Source organism: Jaculus jaculus, chromosome 7, assembly GCF_020740685.1.
Source record: "Jaculus jaculus isolate mJacJac1 chromosome 7, mJacJac1.mat.Y.cur, whole genome shotgun sequence".
NCBI lineage: Eukaryota > Metazoa > Chordata > Mammalia > Rodentia > Dipodidae > Jaculus > Jaculus jaculus.
This window is the reverse complement of record NC_059108.1, coordinates 49,099,016-49,120,126: the sequence shown is the minus strand read 5'-3', so window position 1 is coordinate 49,120,126 and position 21,111 is coordinate 49,099,016. Positions and strand designations below refer to the sequence as shown.

Here is a 21,111-nt window from a genome sequence, read left to right as displayed (position 1 = left end):
AATTTCATCAAACTAGGGTGAATTTTATTATATGTTACATTTGGGCATCTCTAAAGCATTTTTCAGATGCAAGGTTTCACCATGCAACATTATTTCTATGAAAACCAGTACTCTCTGGGACTTCAAAAACAATACAGAAGATTAAATTCCTAGCAACATGGTAAGATAATGTGTACCTCTGAATGACTGGACATATCTGGACAAATTTTGCAATTTTGAGGTCATTAATATGTTTTCAATAGATACTGTTTATCTTAAGAAAACAGGAAATAAATAATTTATATAAAGATGTAGAAGCTATAAGCCAGAAGTAAAGCAAATTTACTTGTTGATTTATATTCATTAATAAACAGTTTAAATGAAGCACTTGAATTTTAATGAGATAGAGGAGGATACAATTATAATAATGTTACACAGTGTTGAATATTTAAGAATTAAGTGTATATATGGAAATGATTATTATCAGCTTTAGTTCATGCCCTGGCCGGTGGGGAGTTGAACAAGGACTCGAGGAGAAGCTAACCTGGGTGAAAGAAGGCAAACAGACACAAGAAGGAGACCATGCTAGGTGTTTGTCATGGCCTCGAGAGTTTATTCTTTTTTTTTTTTTTTCATTTATTTTGTTTGTTTTGAGAGCAAGAGAGAGAGAAAGAGGCAGATAGAGCGAGAGAATGGGCGCACCAGGGCCTCCAACCACTGCAAACGAACTCCAGATGCGTGCGCTCCCTTGTGCATCTAGCTAACATGGGTCCTGGAGAATCGAGCCTTGAACCAGTGTCCTTAGGCTTCATAGGCAAGTGCTTAACCACTAAGCCATCTCTCCAGCCCTCGAGAGTTTATTCTTACATGTAGGTTTACATAGAGTTGTAGGGGGAAGGGGACATGGTCAGGGCAAGGAGTTGTAGGGGGCAGGGGACATAGTTAGGCCAAAGATTACAGAGTTACTGGTTAAACTGCAATGCCTTTGTTTCTTCATCAGCTACCAGCAGGATGGGGGAGTGTTTAGCCAGGTGTACAGTCCCATTGTTTCTGGTAGTTGAATATTAGGTGAGGAAGTAGAAAGTTAACTTGCTATATGGCAGTCTTTGTTTCTGGTAGTTGAGTATTAGTGAGGAAGTAAAAACTTAACTTGCTATATGGCAGTCTCTGTTAACATGGCTGAGGTTTGGTTCATAGCTCCCAACAAGTTCAAATTAAGCATGTAAATATATGGTGTACAAAATATAAAACACACAGGGAATCTTCGAACCACCTCTGTAAATGTGCATATAAATGTGCTTTTGCATATAAAAGTGTATAAAGACACAAAAAAAATTTAATAGCCACCCTTTTCATCTTCTACTTTGATTAAATGGTAAAGCTTTTTAATAAATAAAATTAAAACAAGCATTGACCAATTCCATATTGGAATCATTTGAGGTTATTGGAAATGTTACTAGAAAAAAAATCTTCCTTTGTTTAAAACCTTTTAAATCTATAGCACTGAAATATTTTCAAGAGTTAAAAATGACAATGGAATTTAACAACTATCAAATGATGACATCTGCTTCTAACTCACTTTGCTGGGATCCTGGAAGTCAGAGTTATTCACTGAGCATCTGTAAAATACTGAGTAGGAAGGCCCCTGAAATCAAATTAGTGACACAGCTTTTAGTCAGATTTATCTAGGAGTGGCCAGCGCCATAAGCAGCTCTTTAGACTTTAGCTGTAGAACTCATGTCTCAGATGTGATCCAGCTTAGTTTGTAGTTGACACATTTGCTTACACACCCATCTTTCCAGTATATGTTTATCCATTTGCTTGTTCCAAATTGATGTTTATCAGGTCTTGAGACAAAAATACATTGGGTTAAAATTCATGTATTTGTATGAATTCAAATAGAACTGAGGTATAAAAATGGGAATCAGGTCGTTTTAAAGAGCTGGTCTCCTTGAGTCTTTTTCTAAAAATGGCTAAAATTAAGTTTCAGATGTCCATGGAGTGAATAATTTTATGTTTTTGTACATAAGGAAAACCACATGAGATGGGTTACAAACTCCATCTCCAAAAATACTACTTGTTTTTGCTGAGTATACAAACCTTAAAAATACTTTTTTCCTTCCTAACTATACCACAAAAATGTTTTTTTATAAGCCAAAAGAGGAAAATATGGGTACAAAGGATATCTATGAGTTTGAGGAATAATTCCTTTTTGCACCCTTAAATAACCACACAGTCTCAAGTGAATAGTTCTCCATGATGCTAATGTGTCTAGGTGAAGCACTATTATTGAAATATAGACACCAGCTCTACAGTGAGTATGTAAATAAAACTAACTTCAACATTATAGACTTACACTATCAACCCATTTCTTTCAGATTTTAGTTCTCTGGGTTTGTAGGAGAACGTAAAAGAACCTCAGAGTTCCTGGTTATTTCCAGCTAATTCAAGAGGTCAAGGTGGTACTAGAGAAGACAAGCAGGTACAACTAGATTAATCTTTCTGAGTCTTAGTAACAGAGGTAGTAAAATTGACCTCAGAGGCCAGTTACATGCAATCTTAGGTAAGTTATTCTAAAAGGCAGAGATTGTTATTGAAAGTATTTGATTAGCCCATATGAAATGGATACATATACATAATCAGATATCAGACCTCACTGTGAGTTGTCCCCCCTTAGGTGCTTTGAGGGAACTGTTAAAGTGTGCAAGACAAGGCCAGGGTCCTTGGTGAGTTTGAAGCCAATGGTCATGGATAACCATTTTGATCAGTGATCAGTTTATAACATTTGAAATAATACACCCACAACTATAGACCTTAGCTATCTTGGACTATCTCTTCAATATAGATCAACACATGTATCTTGCTAACTAAAGTTAACACATGAAAGTCATAGCAGTGACCATACTGCTGTTCCATACTGCTGGGGGTCACAAATACATATTGGGGTCAAGCACACTGGGTCACCTGCCCTTTAAGTTATATCACTACCATAGACAACATAGTCCAAGTCCTTGGTGATCCATGAGTTTTCCTAAAAAGCTTAAGGTGTTTCAGGGTGTTTTCCATATTGTTGATTTCTTTTTGGTTACCCTCCTTTGTACTTGAGGCAGACGTTTCTGGAAATTTCCACTCAGTAAGATGTAGAGGAAAGGGTTAATACTGCTGTTGGCATAGCTGAGACAGATGGAGAGACAATAGCCCACATAGAAGGCCAGTGTGGGCTGCTCCACCTGCAAGTTCACCAGCTGTATCACGTGATAGGGAGTAGCGCTCAGGACAAAGACTGCCACCAGCACCAGCACCATTTTTGTCAGTTTTAGCACTCTCTGCCTTGGAATCCTGGGGTTGAAACTGCCAAGGAGACAGTCAGAGAGAGAGAGAGAGAGAGAGAGAGAGAGAGAGAGAGAGAGAGAGAGAGAGAGAGGGAGAGAGAGAGATGATAAGCATGGAAAATGATGGTATAATAATTTCATAGAATTTTTTGTATTGAAAATGAAGCTAATTTAAAATTTTTATTAATTAGTTTCGTACTCAGTGAATACAGTCAAGTTAGTACCATTGTTAGCCCCCTCCTCCTGGCCCCTCCTTGTTGGGGTATATGGGTCATGCATTGTGGGGTTTGCCATCAGTTATTGGTAGGAGGAAATGTCTCTGTATATCATGACCCAATGTGTGGCTCTGACATTTTTTCCACCCCCTCTACTGCAAAATTTCCCTGAGCCATGTTGGGTTCATTTTAGGTCTGATGAAGCTCATTTTTATATTCCTACTTTAGAATCATAGGAAAGGTTTTATAATTCTTGTTAAAAAATTCCAAAGTTTACAAAGCTGAATGTTTTCGACAATAAAGAATATTGAATGATAACTTAAGGTTTAAAAAGGCATAAAGGAGACCATAGTGATATAAATATTTGAAAAGATAAAATGCAATAATGTTTTTTATAAAAATGTTGATAATCTTTCTAGAAGATACAGCTTGATTCTCTGTTGAGGTTGGATCACATTTAGTGACTCAATTCTTGGGATAGAATAGAGTAAGGAGTAACCAGTGACAAAATCTGGCACACTAGTTTAACCTGGTGATCAAGGCTAACATCGTATACCTATTAGGTGACTTTGTGTACTGGTATGAGAAGAATCAACCACCTGCCCCCAAACACATCTAATCATGATAATATTAGAAAATATTAGGATGAAGGTATACAGGGTGCCTGGCCAGTGTTACTTAAGATTGTGGAGATCATGAAAAACATGGAAAGTGTGAGAAAATCTCACAGGCTAGAGGAGACTGAGGCAACATGACAGGTAAGGGCAATGTGTTACTCTGGATTCAGTCCTGAAACAGAAAGTACAAGATGTTATCCTGAACTGAATCTTGAAACAAAGAGAGGATGTACATTGAAAAACTCCAGGAGTCCAACCAGGTGGAACTTAGTTAATAGTAACACCTTGTTACTATTTCTATCTGACAAATGAATCATGACACTGCAAGAATCAACAATGGGGAAATCAGACAAGGGCTGTATGAGAACTTTCTGTACTATATTTGACACTTTTCTGTAATTAAAAATTATTCTAGCACACAAAATATTTTAAAATTTCCCAATTTTATCTTGCTATATCTTATTCAGGTATTTAATGAAAATTGTATAGGATTTGAATAAACTCTGGCAACCATGTGCAATAAAGAGCCTGGAGTTAAAGATCATTTAAAATAAATGACTCCTTTGTAGCTGTTCAGAAGAGGTACTGACATTCTCTTATCTTCTTATGCTTTGAGGCATAGTTGGAAAGTATAAATTTTGCTTTATAAGATGTACTTAGTAGTTCTAAGGAAAATGTTATGAGAAAAATGATCTGATTTGGGCAATTGTTTAAAATAACTCAAGCATCCTCTCTGGCTACCTTCATGTCTAACATTTGAGATGGTTCGAATCAGTTGTCCCCTATAAAATCATGCGTTTGTAATACTTGGTCCTCAGCTAGTGACAATATTGGAGGTGGAGTCTTGCTGGAGGAGGTATGTTGCTGGCAACAGGATTTGGAGTGTTCTAGTCAGCTCTTCCTTGCCAGAGCTTGGTTCATGTTTTTGTTGTTATTGATTACTTGCCGTGGCAGAAGTGATGTCTAGCTTCTGCTCATGCTATGCCATGCCTTCCCATGCCAAAATGAAGCTTCTCAAGTCTAAGCCAAAATAAACACTTATTCCCATCAGATGATTTTGGCCAGGTGTTTTGTTACAGCGATGTGAAGGTAGCACAATATTCCATCTGATTACATTTCAACTTTCTTATCAACTCAAATCCCAGTAACATGTTTGGAAGTTATTTTTTCTATAAATGCTACTTGCCTTTCTCATTCTAAATAGACTGCCTTTTAGTAATTTCAGAGTACTGAAGAAGTTAAAGAAGGTAAGTTAAAAAAATCTTATAAGCCAATGGATTTCTTAAGCCTTTGATTCCAAAGTTTGTCACAAATTTGGTTAAATTGTTCACATAAACTTTAAGAATATTTACAATGTTACACTTGGTATACAAGTAAATGCAAAAACATTGCATTTCCAAAGAAATAACTAAAAATCTACCCCAAAGACAAAATTTAATAATAATCATTTACCCAGAATGTTATGTAATTACTAGCATTTATCTGGCAGACCAACTTTCAAGTTAAATATAATTTAGAACCAGTCATACAACTTCAGAGCCCAGTGTCTTTAAAAGTCCTTCCCAGATTTATTATCATTAGGCAAGTTTCGGTTTCATTTGCAATTAATTTTCTTCTAGTCTGAAAGAGATACTCCTATAATTCAAATATTAATGGAATTAAACATTAAAAGACAAAAATTGAAAGGGTGCAATATAACATCAGATATTTACAAATGTATAAAACTGAAAAATATAACTGAAACAGTTAAATAAGATTGTTTATGACTAACTTGATCTTAGTCTCTATATAGAATATTGAAATTTTCATTTTTGTTAAACTATTATTGATTTCAGAGTTTGTTACTGAAAGATTCTCAAATAGCTGCTTTATAATATGTCATATTTTGATAACATGACTTCCTTAGTTTTGTATTAATACCCTTATATTTAAGCATAGTGAGTTTTAGATAATTGATACTTAAGATTCTGTTGCAGATCTCAGGATGTCTGAATTGTCCTTTTAGCAAATAAAGCAGAGTAACTCAAACACTTACCACCTGGCATCCTTATTCTCTTGATACATCTCCCAAGAATAGCATAAAATTAAAATGTAGCAGGCCAAAATCAAGGGTAAAGGGAAAAAGAAAGTTGTTATTGTCAAGTAAAGTGTATACCTGTGAAGCAAGAAAGAAGTAGGGAGAGAAAGAGAGAACAAAGAGAGATAAATCACTATTACATTCAGTGTAATAGGTTTTACAGTTGCTGAAGTTTCATTCACTAGTTTTCCAAAGTCCAGGATAAAAGCCAATGGAAGGCATAAGATCCTTTGGAACCCCTTTTATAGAGAAGTCCTGCTTAATTGCTCACTGACAAGGAGGTTCTCTTTTCTAGCAAAGCCCTTCTATATAGAGTGCCAGACAGAGGCTACTTATATAATCACTATATCTAGTGTGACTAACAGTAATAGATCACATTGAGAAGCATTTATTATTTAATAGCCACTGGCCTTAGTATTTTGTATATTTTATCCCATCCGAATCTGGGCAATGCTGTTCATACAACATGCTCAATATCTGCATGTGATACAAGACCAAAATGGAGGCTTGCCCAAGTTTATACAGCTTGTAATGACAGAGGTGTCATTTGAATTTAGGCAAATAGTTGGTCTCCAGAGCCTTGATTTGTGATCAAGTTTCCAGATGGGCACTCAATGGGCATGGAGAAGTTCTGTGGTAAGTAAACATTTCTTCCATTGTTGCTCTTTCAGCAAGAACTCCTTTCTTTCATAGATGCCAAACATCCTTCCAGGAAGAACCTTGGCCTTGGTAAAAGGAGGCAGATCCAAAAAGGTGGGTGGACAGGGTGGCGGAGTGAGAACCCATGGCCAGAGGCACCCTGAATGCAATACAGTGGTATAAATCTCAGTTCTCTTGAAGGACTTGACTCTTCTGACAGAGGTTACATCCTCAGAACTGTCTTTGGTAGTCCTTATCCTGTGTCAGCCACCAAGAAATAGTGGTGGAAGTAGACATTGCTACAAATAGCTGACCTTTTTCAGTATTCCTGTAACATAGGCAAAACTCAAGAGAGCACAACCCAAAGCATGTTCTATGAATATGCTGTCCTTTTGGGTGGGCTGAATTCTGGTTAATCCATCAGCCTTAGTAAGAATATTATTTCACTTTTCCATTGGCTGATGGCCTTTGACTGTGACTGCAGTTGATGCTGATAGGATAAAAATTAAACTTGTAATCAATGCTATGTATGTCATGTTATTATGGATAGAATGCATTCCCCTACAATTTGTGTGTTGAAATCATAACCCTCTATATGATTGTGTTAGAAGTGAAGGGTATTTGGTCTCCAATAAGTGCACTTATAAGAAGTGACATAAAAACTGCCTCCTGTATTTTTTCCTCTCCTGTCATGTGAAGATACCAGGCTAGGCTGGCAGAATAGAGCCAGACACTGACCACACTGTTGCCTTGATCTTGGACTTTAGCCTCCAGAGTAGTGGGAAATTGATATCTATTTTTAAAAGTTTTATTTATTTGTACTTGCAAGTGTGTGTGTGTGTGTGTGTGTGTGTGTGTGTGTGTGTGTGTGTATACTAGAGTCTTGCTACTGCAAATGAATACCTGACACATATGCCATTTCTTGTATTTAGGTTGCTTGGGAATTGAACCTGGGCTGGCAGGTTTTGCACACAAGCACCTTTAGCCACTGAGCCATCTTCCTAGTCACATTTATTTATAGATCAGCTGGTCTGTCAATGGTACTTTGTTTTAGCAGTCTAAACTAGGATATGCATGCATCTGTAGCTTTTTATAAAAATGAGATTTCGGGGGCTGGAGAGATAGCTTAGCAGTTAAAGGCACTTGTTTGCAAATCCTGATGACCAAGGTTCAGTTCCCTAGTATCCACACAGAGCCAGATGCACAAAGTGGGACATGCATCTAGAGTTAACTTACAGTGGCAGGAGGCCCTGGTGTGCCCATGCTTGCTTGCTTTTTCTCTCTATGTGCTGCTTTCTCTCTGTCCAAATAAATAAATTTTTTACTTAAAAAAAAAACTGGATTTGTGGTTCCTACTGCCATCTCTCTCAGGCTATGTCTACATAATGTAGAAATCATTTATCTACTTGACAAGTGATGGAGTGAAAACAGTATGTCTTTCAGACTGACTTAAAATAATGAAAAGAAAAAGCACCAGACACAGCATCTGGCTCTTAAGAAGGCCTCAAAAAGTGTTAGTCACAGACTCTGATGTAATGGTCAAACTTTTAAGTAGAAAATGGAAAACTTATGGTTTAATTTTTTTCTCTTCAAGTTAAAATAAATGTAAGAAATGGCTGTGGTAATTGCTGTATTAAGTGTTCTAGGGATTCATAACAAATTACCACATTTGGACAGCTTAAAACACTCTGTTCTCTCATAGTTCTGAATGGGAGAAGTCTGAAATGAAGTTTTGGCACAGCTGGTGCCTTTTTGAGAGCTAAAGGATAATCTCTCTCTCTCTCTCTTTCTCTCTTTCTTTAAGCTTCTAGTCATTCCTATCAATCATTGCTGTTTCTTGGTCACAAGCAGTTCATTCCAATTTATTTCTGCCTCTGTTGCTGCACATTGAATTCTTCTGTGTGTACCTCAAAGTCTCTTCAAATTTCTCTTTTCCCATCAGGACCTGCAGCCACAGGGCTCAGAGCAAACCTTAATCCAGTTTGACCTAACCCTAATTGGATTGTATTTGTAAGGACCCCATTTCCTGATATGGCCAGGTTAGGATTTGAATATCTTTATGGGTGTCACAATTCAAGCACACTATAATAGCATATTAATAAACTGTGAAGGTGGCTAATTATTAGACTATTTCTGAACATTCCCTTCCATTGATTGCTGTGTTTCTGGCACAAATGCTGTGGCCCATCACATTCATATTTAAATGCATTTGTGCCCTCTGAGGTTACATGATTGAATTCAAAATCTTTTTTTTTTTTTCTTAAGGTTACCCTCTCCTTCAAATTAAACTATCACCTGGATTGTGTAGAGGACAAACTCAAGAGGGAAGACTGGGAAGAGGAGGATCCTCAAGGACACTCTCTAGGCTGCTCATGTGTTGACAAGAAGGATGAAGTACTTCACAACTTAATTCAGTTCTATTTTTCTTACGTGTTAGCAACTTACCAGAGTACATCATCAGGGGATGTTAGATCAAAAGCACAACTCTCCATGCCATCTTTAAATTTGATGACCTTTGAATGGACCCAGACAGGCAATGCCAGAATAAAGGAAGCTGCCCAAAGGCCCAAATTGATGCGGATGGTCCTGTATCTCGTTCTCCAGCTCGTCAGTCGAAATGGTTGGACTAGGGCCAAGTACCTGTAAAGCCAGTTAAGAAGGGTTTGGGAACAATCAATAAAAGCACTGAGCTCCAGGATAAAGGTTCATGACAAGAGTAAATTATTAGTATTATTATCCTCTCTGAAGCACACCTCCATCATAAGAGAAAGTTATATTTTTTAAGAGATTGCTGATACCTGTAGAGAAAACAACTCTTGACCCTGTAACTCCGAATAAAACACTCACTGAAATAGCTGTCAGCTTCAGGAACAAACGGAGAATGGTAAAATTCTGTGGTGTAAACTTCTTTCTTTACAAAGATACTTCTTTCATACAGGAGGTACTGGAAAACTTTGTCTCCAAAGAATTTTTTTCTCCAGGATCAAGAGATTATCTTCCCAGTGGGATTATCTGACAGGAGACAGGCAGGAGGAAAACACTCTCCTGATAGAGGTTCGTGGGGAAATCTAGTGAGATGAAGTCACACCCCAGAGACACTTTGTTCAGGTGGCTTTACAATTAGGTGTCCAGACTCCTGGAAGTTTGTTTTATAGAAATAACAGGGAAATAAACAAACATGACCAGTAGAGACAATGAAAATTCCTCAGGAAATTTAAGCTGGAGGCTAGAGAAGGATTTTCTTCTTCCTTGTCTTTATTTTTAGACCCATAAATAAAGCATAATCATCAATCAAACCTAAAGTCCTGACATATCAGATATATTTGTTCTTGTAGCAAATCTTAGAATTTTTCAGAGCCGACTGAAAATGCTAAAGGATAAAATAAACATGGTCCAGAAGGTAGGCTGTTGGAAGTCACAGTTTTGCTTGAATGCAGAGTGGATGAAGATAGTAGTAGTAGAAATCAAACAAATGTAAAAAAATCATTTTGTTACTCACAGATATTTTTCCAAGTATTTCTTTTGTAGAACTGTTGGTGAATATTAATCAAGTTACAATCCCTGCCTCCTTGCTCTTTTAATTTTGCACAAGAAGCAGGACATTTTGCACTCAGTTAAGGGGCAGGTCTCAGCCCTCTCTGTCTGCTGACATGTCTTCCAAGTAGCTAAGGACAGAAGACTCCTTCCCATTGCTGGGGAAGTAGGGATTGCACTGTAGCCAGCCATCATTCTGCCTGAAATTGAATGAAGGAATCAAGGCAAGAATCAATTTGACAATCTTTTCTGATAGCGTCTTTATCCCAGGAAGGATGGGTTTTCAAACCATTCAGATAAAATTCAGAACCTCATCATGACCCAAAAGTCTTTTTCCCCTAGTCCTACCTGTTTGTAACTTGGGCTGGAATTTGTTTCAGATTATCCCCTGACTTTTGTGTTAGACAGCTTTCCATTACTATGACAAATACCTGATACAATTGACTTAAGAACAGAAAAGAATTATGTTAGCTTATGGTCTCAGAGGCCTTGGTCCATGATCAATTGACCCTGTTGCTTTGGGCCCATGGCAGAGTAGCACCTAGCAGCGCAAAATTGTTCCCCTCATGGCCTGGGGGTGAAAGAAGGAGAAATGGGTCAAAGCCCCACAACCCTCTTGAAGAGCATGTGCTCAATGACCTAAGGACCTTCCATTAGGTCCAACTTTGTAAAAGGTTCCCCTGTTTCCAAATAGCACTCCATTGAGGACCAAGCCTATAGCATAAGCACATTTAGGAACATTCCAGACCAAACTACACAACTTTCTTCCAGGATTTCCTCCCTCTCAGGGCCACACAAGATCTGGTAAAGTCTGCTTTTACTTCTCCCCACTCTTCCTTTGAGTGTTTACTTAACTCTTCTCCTTTTCCAACCACACACTCCATATAAGTGCCAATGGCTACCAATGTAGATCATCAAAGATCCCTCCTGTTCTTTCTTGGATGCTTCACTGTAAGGGAATAAACATTCCTTCATATGGTTCTCCACTCAATGTCTATGCTAGAGCACTGGAAAGCAAGGGCTATCATGAGGGCAAGGTCCCAGTAGCAGACAGCTTCAGGTTCACTGAGATGAGCTTTCAGACCAGACACAGTTATGGAGGAAGATATATTTATTGAAGCTTACAGATCCAAGGGAAGTTACATAAATGACAGAAGAATCTGGCCTGACTTCACAGGACCAAGCGGAGAGAGAAAAGCACAAGCCTAAAAGCCAAAAGCCATATAGCACAGCACACTTCAGGAACTCCAGCTAGGCACATTTTGCATATCTTTAGATTGAAATCTGAAACCCACCACCACACCTTAAGATCCACCCAGTGACATTGCCTCCAGCCAGGTGGCTGTAGATGCAAACTACAAACAAATAAACAACTGAATATATTGGGGACCATCTATTCTATTCAAACCACCACAGTCCCTGACTAAGGCTATGCTATCTCCTGCAGCCAGATGTTCATGATGCCCATGTTCAACACATTTTCTGGATGAATGCATGAAGAATTCTCATTTATACTTGTAGATTTTGGATATTTTAAAGAAGTTATTTATGGGTTTGAGAAATAGCTTAGTAGTTAAGGCACTTACCTGTGAAGCCTAAGGACCTAGGTTTGATTCCCCAGTACCCACCCACATAAGCCAAATGTACAAGGATCACATGTGTCTGGAGTTCCTTTGCAGTGGCTAGAGGCTCATTCTTTGTCTCTCTCTCAAATAAATTATTTTTTAAAATAGTGTTTTTTAACCAAAGTAGCCAATAATAAAAGCCTAGGTATCTTGCCTGTATGTTTTTATAATTTTTGTATTTTTTGGAGGTAGAAAGTCACTATGAACTATTCTGCAGAGTTGTCAATTATTACAAGTCAAGAAAATGAGAGATCAGAAATACTCAATGTATGATCCATTAAATTAGAAATTAAAATAACATGTCATGATGCTCACATAAGTGCAATAGTGGTGCATAGTCATGGTGGGAAACCAACTGCTCTTGATTTGGATAACTGATCCTCTCAGTGGAATGTGACCCATAGCTGGAGCTGGGAAACAAGTCAGAACCATATCCAAACATGAGCCCATTCTCCATTATCAAGCTACCACCAATCATGGGCTACAAGTGGGCCTACACTTATTAAATTCTCTATAAAAAAAATAAGGGTTATCTCATTTGTCTGGTGCTAACTTTATACTCCATTGGAAAATCTGCTTCTCTTTTTCAGATAGACACAGATCCTAAGGAGAGAACCACCCCATCATACCTCAAAAAAGGCCCTGGATGAAATTAAGAATAATTTGCAAAACAAGCAAGGATGCTGTTTTCTTAGTGAACTAGGTACCAGCACAAGGGTGAAGGATAGTGACACAGAACAATCAACTCCTACCAAATCATATATCCAGAGACACAGAGGGTCCCAACACACCTCACCACTGAAGCAGACCCAAAATGAACCCAACATGGCTCAGGGAAATTTCGCAGAAGAGGGGGAGGAAAGAATGTCAGAGCCATACATCGGGTTATGATACACAGAGACATTTCTCCTACCCATAACTGTGGGTTAACTCCACAATGCATGACCCATATACCTCAACAAGGAGGGGCCAGGGGGAGGAGGTGGACGAGCCTAACATTGGTACCAACCTGACTGTATTCACTGAGTACAAAACTAATTAATAAAAAAAAATCTATATAAACAACAAGGCATAATTATGGCACTGACATTTGTTTATGGCCATACAAAAAACTCCATTTCTCTTAGAAAGTTGCAGATTTGATTGAACTTTATAAGTTTGGTAGAATTAGAATTATAAGAAATGCCAAGGGACATTTGTGCTTTGTCAAATGATCCTCTGGTGGAGACAGGGCCAGAAGGAAAGGGCCTGAATTTAGTAATTATAAAATGAAATTTTAGCATCCTGTGCCTATAGATTAAAACAAAATAAAAGTATATGCTATTAGCCATAGAAAACACAAACATACCTACACATACACACACACATACTTGCCAATACTAAGAACAATTTTGATGGGTCTGCTGAGGCAGAAAGTACACATTGATTTTATTTGTTATAGAGTATCTGTAGATTATCTATCTTAAAAATACAGCGAATATTCTCCTGTTTCCATGGCACAGAGTATTTAAAGGATTTTTTTAATCCCCAATAATAGAATTACCATTAAGGCCTGTACTTACAGCTGTTTTCTATGTGGGCATGGCCTGGAAGGGTGTTATCCCTGGCTGTGGGACACTGGAAAGCTATGGGCTTTCCTCAAGACACAGATCACACTGGCTGACAATCATTGAACTCACTAGAGTTAAACAATGCATTGTTTTTGAAATGTGGCATTAATTATAAATAAATTGAGAAATATAATCTATACATTCACAACTCTTTTACAGAAAAAAAAACCAAGACATAAAAATGTGTAAAATGTTACCATCATTAATCATTTTGTCATAATGAATGATTTATTTGTACTTTGCTATTCCTGTTTAATCCATCTTGAGACCTTTCTCTATTCTATATTCTCAAAGGCCCATTTAGAATGGTGAAAGATATGAGACTCAAGAAGAAGTATGGTTAGATTCAGGGAAATTTATGACCTGCCAGACACCTTCAAATCTGACATTCATTTATTGATTCATAATTCATCAATATTTTTTGAGCAACTATTTGCCAGGCACTGTCATGCAGACATATGTGATATATAAGTGGGTAAAACTTTGCCTTTGTAGAATGTACTGTTGAAAGACAGGAGAAGCTGGACAATGAGCAGTGCAGCATGCAGAGATGTACAAAGCAAATAAAACAGTATGTGATGTATTTGAAGCAAAGTAAAAGAAAAAGTGGACTTCTGGTTAAGATGGCGGCGTAGGTACCATGCCAAAGCAGCCTGGGGGGAAAAAAGACCAAAAAACCTCAGCAAAATACACACTTTTACTAAAAAGTGAGGTGTATAGGAAACTGAAGCGGCAGCGGAGAAGTAGGAGAGATCCAGAGCATCCAGAGCCCGCACAGGCCAGCAAAAGCGGCCCTGGCAGCTCCGCCAACCAATACAGATACAGGAAGCCTTTAGAACCCCAGCCAGACAAAACCTGGAAAGAAGCTCTCCTCGCCATATTAGAATCAAACTTCCAAACACACACACCAAAGAAAAAATATTGAAAGCAGTTAGAGAGAAAAATCAAGTTACCTACAAAAGTAAGCCCATCAGGATTATAGCAGATTATTCAACACAAACTTTTAAAGCCAGAAGGGCATGGAGTGATATATTCCAAGTTCTGAAAGATAACAACTGTCAACCAAGGTTACTTTATCCTGCAAAGTTATCCATTCAAATAGATGGAGAAATAAGGATATTCCATGACAAAAGCAGGTTAAAGGAGTATTTGAAGACAAAACTAGCTCTACAGAAAATACTTGATAGAATCCTCCACGCTGAAGAAAAGGAAAAGCACTCATATAAGGAACCTAGAAAAAACAAGCAATACTCAAATACTAGTTAACAGAAGAGAGCACAGGTAGAACCAGAACCACAAAAAAAAAAAAAAAATGGCAAACATAAATACACACCTTTCAATAATATCTCTTAATATCAACGGCCTCAATGCCCCAACGAAAAGACATAGATTCGCAGACTGGGTTAAAAAGCAGGATCCTACAATTTGTTGTCTCCAAGAAACTCACCTTTCTACAAAGGATAGACATTACCTTAGGGTGAAAGGTTGGAAGACGGTGTTTCAAGCAAATGGGCCTAGAAAACAAGCAGGGGTTGCTATCCTAATATCGGACAGGGTAGACTTTACTCCAACATTAGTCAAGAAAGATAAGGAAGGTCACTTTATATTGATTAAGGGCACACTCCAACAGGAGGACATTACAATCCTAAACATATATGCACCTAACATGGGGGCTCCCAAATTCGTCAAACAAACACTATTAGAACTAAGGTCACAGATAACACCAAACACAGTGGTGGTGGGTGACTTTAACACCCCACTCATCAATTGACAGGTCATCAAGGGAAAAAATAAACAGAGAGGCATCTGGACTAAATGAGGTCATAGAAGGAATTGGCTTAACAGATATATACAGGACATTTCATCCAAATGCTGCAGAATATATATTCTTTTCAGCAGCACATGGAACATTCTCTAAAATAGACCATATATTAGGACACAAAGCAAATCTTCACAAATTCAGGAAACTTGAAATAATTCCTTGCATTCTATCTGACCACAATGGAGTTAAACTACAACTCAGTAGCAAAAAAATGGAGACTAAACAATACACTATTAAATGATGAATGGGTCAATGAAGAAATCAAAAAGGAAATCAAAAACTTTATAGAGTCAAATGATAATGAGAACACAACATACCAAAATCTCTGGGACACAATGAAGGCAGTTCTAAGAGGTAAATTTATAGCCTTAAGTGCCTATATTAAGAAATTAGAGAGGTCACAAGTAAACGACCTAATGCTTCGCCTTAAAGCCTTGGAAAAAGAAGAACAAGGCAAACCAAAAATCAGTAGACAGGAAGAAATAATAAAGATTAGGGCAGAAATTAATGAATAGAAACAAAAAGAACAATCCAAAGAATTAATGAAACAAAGAGTTGGTTCTTTGAAAGGATAAAGAAGATTGATAAACCCTTAGCAAATCTGACCAAAAGAAAGAGAGAAGAGACACAAATTAATAAAATCAGGGATGAACAAGGTAACATCACAACAGATTCCAGAGAAATTCAAAAAATCATAGGGACATACTATAAAAGCATATACTCCACAAAGTATGAAAATCTGAAAGAAATGGATGATTTCCTTGATCTATATGACCTACCTAAATTAAATCATAATGAGATTAATCACTTAAATAGACCTATAACAAACATGGAGATCCAAACAGTAGCAGAGGCCAGTAAGGTAAAAAGGAGACATAAAGGGTAGAGAAAGGAAGGGAGGAGGATACTTAATAGGTTGATATTGTATACATGTAATTGCAATGATTGTAATGGGGAGGTAATATGATGGAGAATGAAATTTCAAATGGGAAAGTGTGGGGGTGGGGAGGGAGGGAATTACCATGGGATATATTTTATAATCATGGAAAATGTTAATAAAAATTAAAAAAGAAAGAAAAAGAAAAAGTGGAGCATAAAGCCAGGTGTGGTGGCACACGCCTTTAATCCGAGCACTCATGAGGCAGAGGTAAGAGGATCTCCGTGAATTCAAGCCACTCTGAGACTACATAGTGAATCCAGGTCAGCCTGAGCTAGAGTGAGACCATACCTCAATAAACCCAAAACATAAATAAATAAAAGTGGAGCAGAGCCAGGGGTTCGAGTCTTCTGGATTGGGGTGGTGTATCAGTTACTTTTTGTCATTTTTGGGAGAAAATACTCAATCAAAATTAGCTTAAGGAAGGAAACAGTTTATTTTTCGTTTATAGTTCTGAGAGAAGACATCATGGTGGGGAAAGCATGGCAGGAACAGACAGCTGGCATCACATCATCATAGTAGCAGGAGGAAGTAGAGCATGAGCATGGAAGCCAGGCTGGGCTGTCCAACCTCATGCTACGTGGCCTGCCTGGTAAGCATGCAAGCAGCAACTGCCCAGCATCGTTCATATTCAATGACCACTCTGTCCAGGTAGTTCTCATGGCTCTCCCCCAGGGATATGCACATTCTGCACAACTCTACCTCCTAAAGCTTTCAAACCCTCCATAAATAATATCACTAGCTGTGAATTAAGGATTCAAACACATGAGGGCTTTTTATATTCAGACCACCACAAGTGGGAAGAGGAAGATGATGGAGATTTTAAGTAGGTTACTCTTGGAGAAAGCATATCGTGGTTGTACATTATTTTCATTGTCTTTGTATTTCCATGTGGGGAGAACTACTTGGACAATGTGGTCATTGCATATAAACGATGCTGGGCAATTTCTGCTTGCATGCTTAGCAGGCAGGCCAGATAGCAGGGTGGTTACAACTACCTGACATCTCTGAAATTTGATAGCCTGGGTCTGAGCCTCCACCACTCACTGGTTATGTATGTACTGTTATCACAATGCCCTGAAATGATGTACCTTACATGGTTGGTAGAAAGGGCTATGGCACTTACTAGGACCATAGTAATTGTTATCCTCTTCTCTGTGACCAATAAGCAGATTTGGGGAAGAACTTTGTTTTGGCTCATGGTTTGAAGAGATACAACCCATCATGGTAAGCCTCAAGGCCTTTTACTCCAATGACTTGCTCCCTACAGGTAGGTCCCACCTCCTAAAGGTACCACAACTTCTCTAAACAGCATCCCCAACTGGAAACCAAATGTTTGAACATATGAGCCTATGCAAGACATTTGATATTCAAACTATAACAAGAACGCAGTGGAATAAATTTTTAATGGTGTGAATTGGTAGCCTTGTGTTAACTAAATGTAATCATGTATGGATAAAATTCTTTCTTGTACTGAGAAATAGCTTCATATATCTACTATATTCATGTCACTAATTCTTTAGAGTGGTGAGGTGATGATAAGTAACTAAGACAGAAAACATTTGAGGAATAGCCCTGGATAGGGAGTTAGGAGGCTGTTGTAGTCAGCTTTACAATGCTGGGATGAACTTCCAAACAGACACAATTTATAGGAGGAAGGGTTTATTTCAGCTTATAGATCCAAAGGGAAGTTCCATCAAAGGTGGAAGAAACTGGCTTGCTTTCACAGATCCAAGCAGAGACACACAACTATACAGCCAGCACTACAATCAAGCAAACAAGAAAACAGCAGGACATCCTTACAAGCAGCAGGCACCCAGGCAGAACTAAGAATTCTCTGCATACCTCTGGGCTATAAATCAGATACATCCCCAAACATACTGTGCTGGTTTGATTCAGGTGCCCCCCATAAATTTAGGTGTTCTGAATGCTAGGTTCCCATATGATGGAGATTGGGGAATTAATGCCTCAGGGAGGGAGTGGATTCTTGGGGGCAGGCTTATGGGTGTTATAGCTAGTTTCTCCATGCCAGTGTTTGGCACACTCTCCTGTTGCTATTGTCCACCTTATGTTGGCTAGGGGGTGATGTACACCCTCTGCTCATGCCATCATTTTTCCCTGCCATCATGGTGGTTCCCCTCGAGCTTGTAAGCCAAAATAAACCTCTTTTTCCAAGAAGCTGCTCTTGGTTGAGTGATTTCTACCAGCAGTGAAAACCTGATTGCAACAGTAAAGAGGTACCAAGGAGTGAGATTGATGCTGGACACCTGAGTGTGTGGCTTTGGCCTTTTAGAGCTGATTTTCAAGAGGAATGTGGAAGGATTTGAAACCTTGACCTAAGAGATACCTTGCAGAGCTATAAGTACAGCTTGATGGACTATTCTGGTCAGAGTTGAAAGACCTGAATGTAGTAAGAACTATGGACTGTGGGGTTTGGCTTATGAGGGTGAGAAAGAGCTTTGCCTGGACTGGTCTAGCAGTTTGTGTGAAAAGCTTGCTGTTATGCCTAGGTCCTGAGAAGTTGTGCAGGGATGCTCTGCATAGAAATGAATTGGTATGAGCAGAGAGATACGGCACAGAAAAAAAGTGAAATCTTTGGGCCTAAACTGCTGTCTGTCCACCTGCAAATTGTTTAAGAGATTACAACCTTTGAGATTGGGCCAGCTGACCTGTACTGGGGCAACAGAAAGGATGTAGACTCTTTTGAAGGGGCCTGAGTGTTCAACAAGTGTCCTGTTCTTCAAAGTCTACTTTATTCCCCCCTGGATTAACAAATTGGCACCCTACCTGGTATTGTGGAGTATAAGAAATGCAGGAAAGAGAGGGTCATTGAGTTTGCAACACAGTCTTGTGTTTTGGAAATGGCCATGGGCAATATGAAGCAGGTTTGCTGATTGCCTGCATGGAGACCCCATGGGTCCATGAGGATGAACCATGGATTGCAGTGGAGACCCAGTGGAGATGTTGGGACCACAAGTTGGCTGCTAAGGAAAGTTGCCAGCCCCAATGAAGTTTTCCAGAACTGTGAGTAGACTAGCTGGTGGGGAGGGATTGGAACTCCAGAGACTTGTTGTTGGTTAGAATTATTGGACTTAGAGATTTGTCACTAGAGTAACTTGAGTTGTTGGACTTGAAGCTACAGAGTTTGATGTTTGCCCTGGTCGTTTTAAATCTTGTATTGGCTGAATGTTTCGTTTCTATGCCCAGTGCCATCTTCTGCAGTGTGAATGCTTATTTTATGCCATTATGGGTTTTTTGAGGTTTATTTTTTGGTATTATGGCTCAGTTAAAAGATCTTGGACTATGGGGACTTTTAAAGTTAGATGAATGCAATGCATTTTACATCATGTCTGGTTATCAGTTTATGGGGGCCAGGGGCGGAATGTGGTGGTTTGATTAAGGTATTCCCCATAAACTTAGGTGTTCTGAATGCTAGGTTTCCAGCTGATGGAGATTGGGGAATTAATGCCTCCTGGAGGGAGTGCATAGTTGGGGGCAGGCTTATGGGTGTTATAGCCAGTTTCCCCATGCCAGTGTTTGGCACACTCTCCAATTGCTATTGTCTACCTTATGTTGGCCAGAGGGTGATATTCACCCTCTGCTCATGCGATCATCTTCTCCTGCCATCGTGGAGCTTCCCCCTTGAGCCTGTAAGCCAAAATAAACCTCTTTTTCCTAGAAGCTCCTCTTGGTTGAGTGATTTCTACCAGTAATGCGAACCTGACTGCAACACATACCTGAGTGATAAACCGCAGAATCTTCCCACAGTAATACCTCTTCCAGCCAAGAGGCTGGGAATCAAGTTACAACCTTTAATAAAACATCTGAGTCTACTGGGGGACATACATTCAAACTACCGGAGTCCTACTTTATTTTCAGCTTTGCTGCTAACTCTGCTAATTCTCTGTGCCCCTCACCTCTATTTGACTTGCCTTCCTTGAAGGCTATAAGAACAATTGGGGAATTTGTTTTGGTGTTTAATATTTTGTGATTTTGTGATCTCTTAAAGTGAAATGTAAATAGAACCTTAGTCCAATCGGAAGATCAGGAAAAGAGAGATTTTAGTGGTTTATATTTCTGATTAAAAAGTTATCCTTTATGAGTCTTGAAGAACATACAAAAGTAATCAGCCTTAAAATGAAACAAAGGAAGAAGAGGTTTGCTATTATAAACCAACCCTGACGTGACTGAAATCAGAATTACTGTGGAGAGGCAGTGGAGGTTCAGGATGAAGTTATACTCTGCCAGTCTCTTCACTTACCTGTCCACACTCATTACAGTCATGATGGCGCTGCAGGCAAACTGGTTGCAGGTATCCAGGGATGTGATGATGGTGCAGAGGGTCCCCCCAAACACCCACTTTCCTCCCCTGGCCCACTGGTGAATAAGAAAGGGCATTCCAATGATATGAACCAAATCAGCCAGAGCCAGGTTGCAGATATAAATGTCAGGGATTGTTTTCTTCCTGGACCTGAAAGACAGAGAGAAATTAAATATTATAACACTTGAAGAACACATCTTCAACATATATCATATGTTTTAAATTTTTCACTGCCTTAATTTTAAAAGTTAAAAGGAAGTAGACACAGATGCACAAGGAATGCCTAGTCTTGTGCACATTTAAACATTTTGAACTAATAGTTGAATAACTGACATTTTTTAAAGTCCCCCACTAATTCTTTGATATACCTTTCAAGAGGTACAGTTGAATTGCCTCTGAGTGT

The 21,111-nt window shown here is 38.7% G+C and overlaps 1 protein-coding gene across 1 annotated transcript in view; it reads right to left on the bottom strand.

Moving 5' to 3' along the window:
• Window positions 1-2,955: 2,955 nt before the first annotated feature.
• Window positions 2,956-21,111, bottom strand: part of Mchr2 (melanin concentrating hormone receptor 2) — a 33,940-nt gene continuing 15,784 nt past the window's right edge. Inside the window, 5 exon segments of the mRNA XM_004660658.3 lie at window positions 2,956-3,054; window positions 3,057-3,330; window positions 6,179-6,298; window positions 9,305-9,499; window positions 20,649-20,858. Coding sequence (XP_004660715.3) covers window positions 2,956-3,054; window positions 3,057-3,330; window positions 6,179-6,298; window positions 9,305-9,499; window positions 20,649-20,858 — 898 coding nt within the window.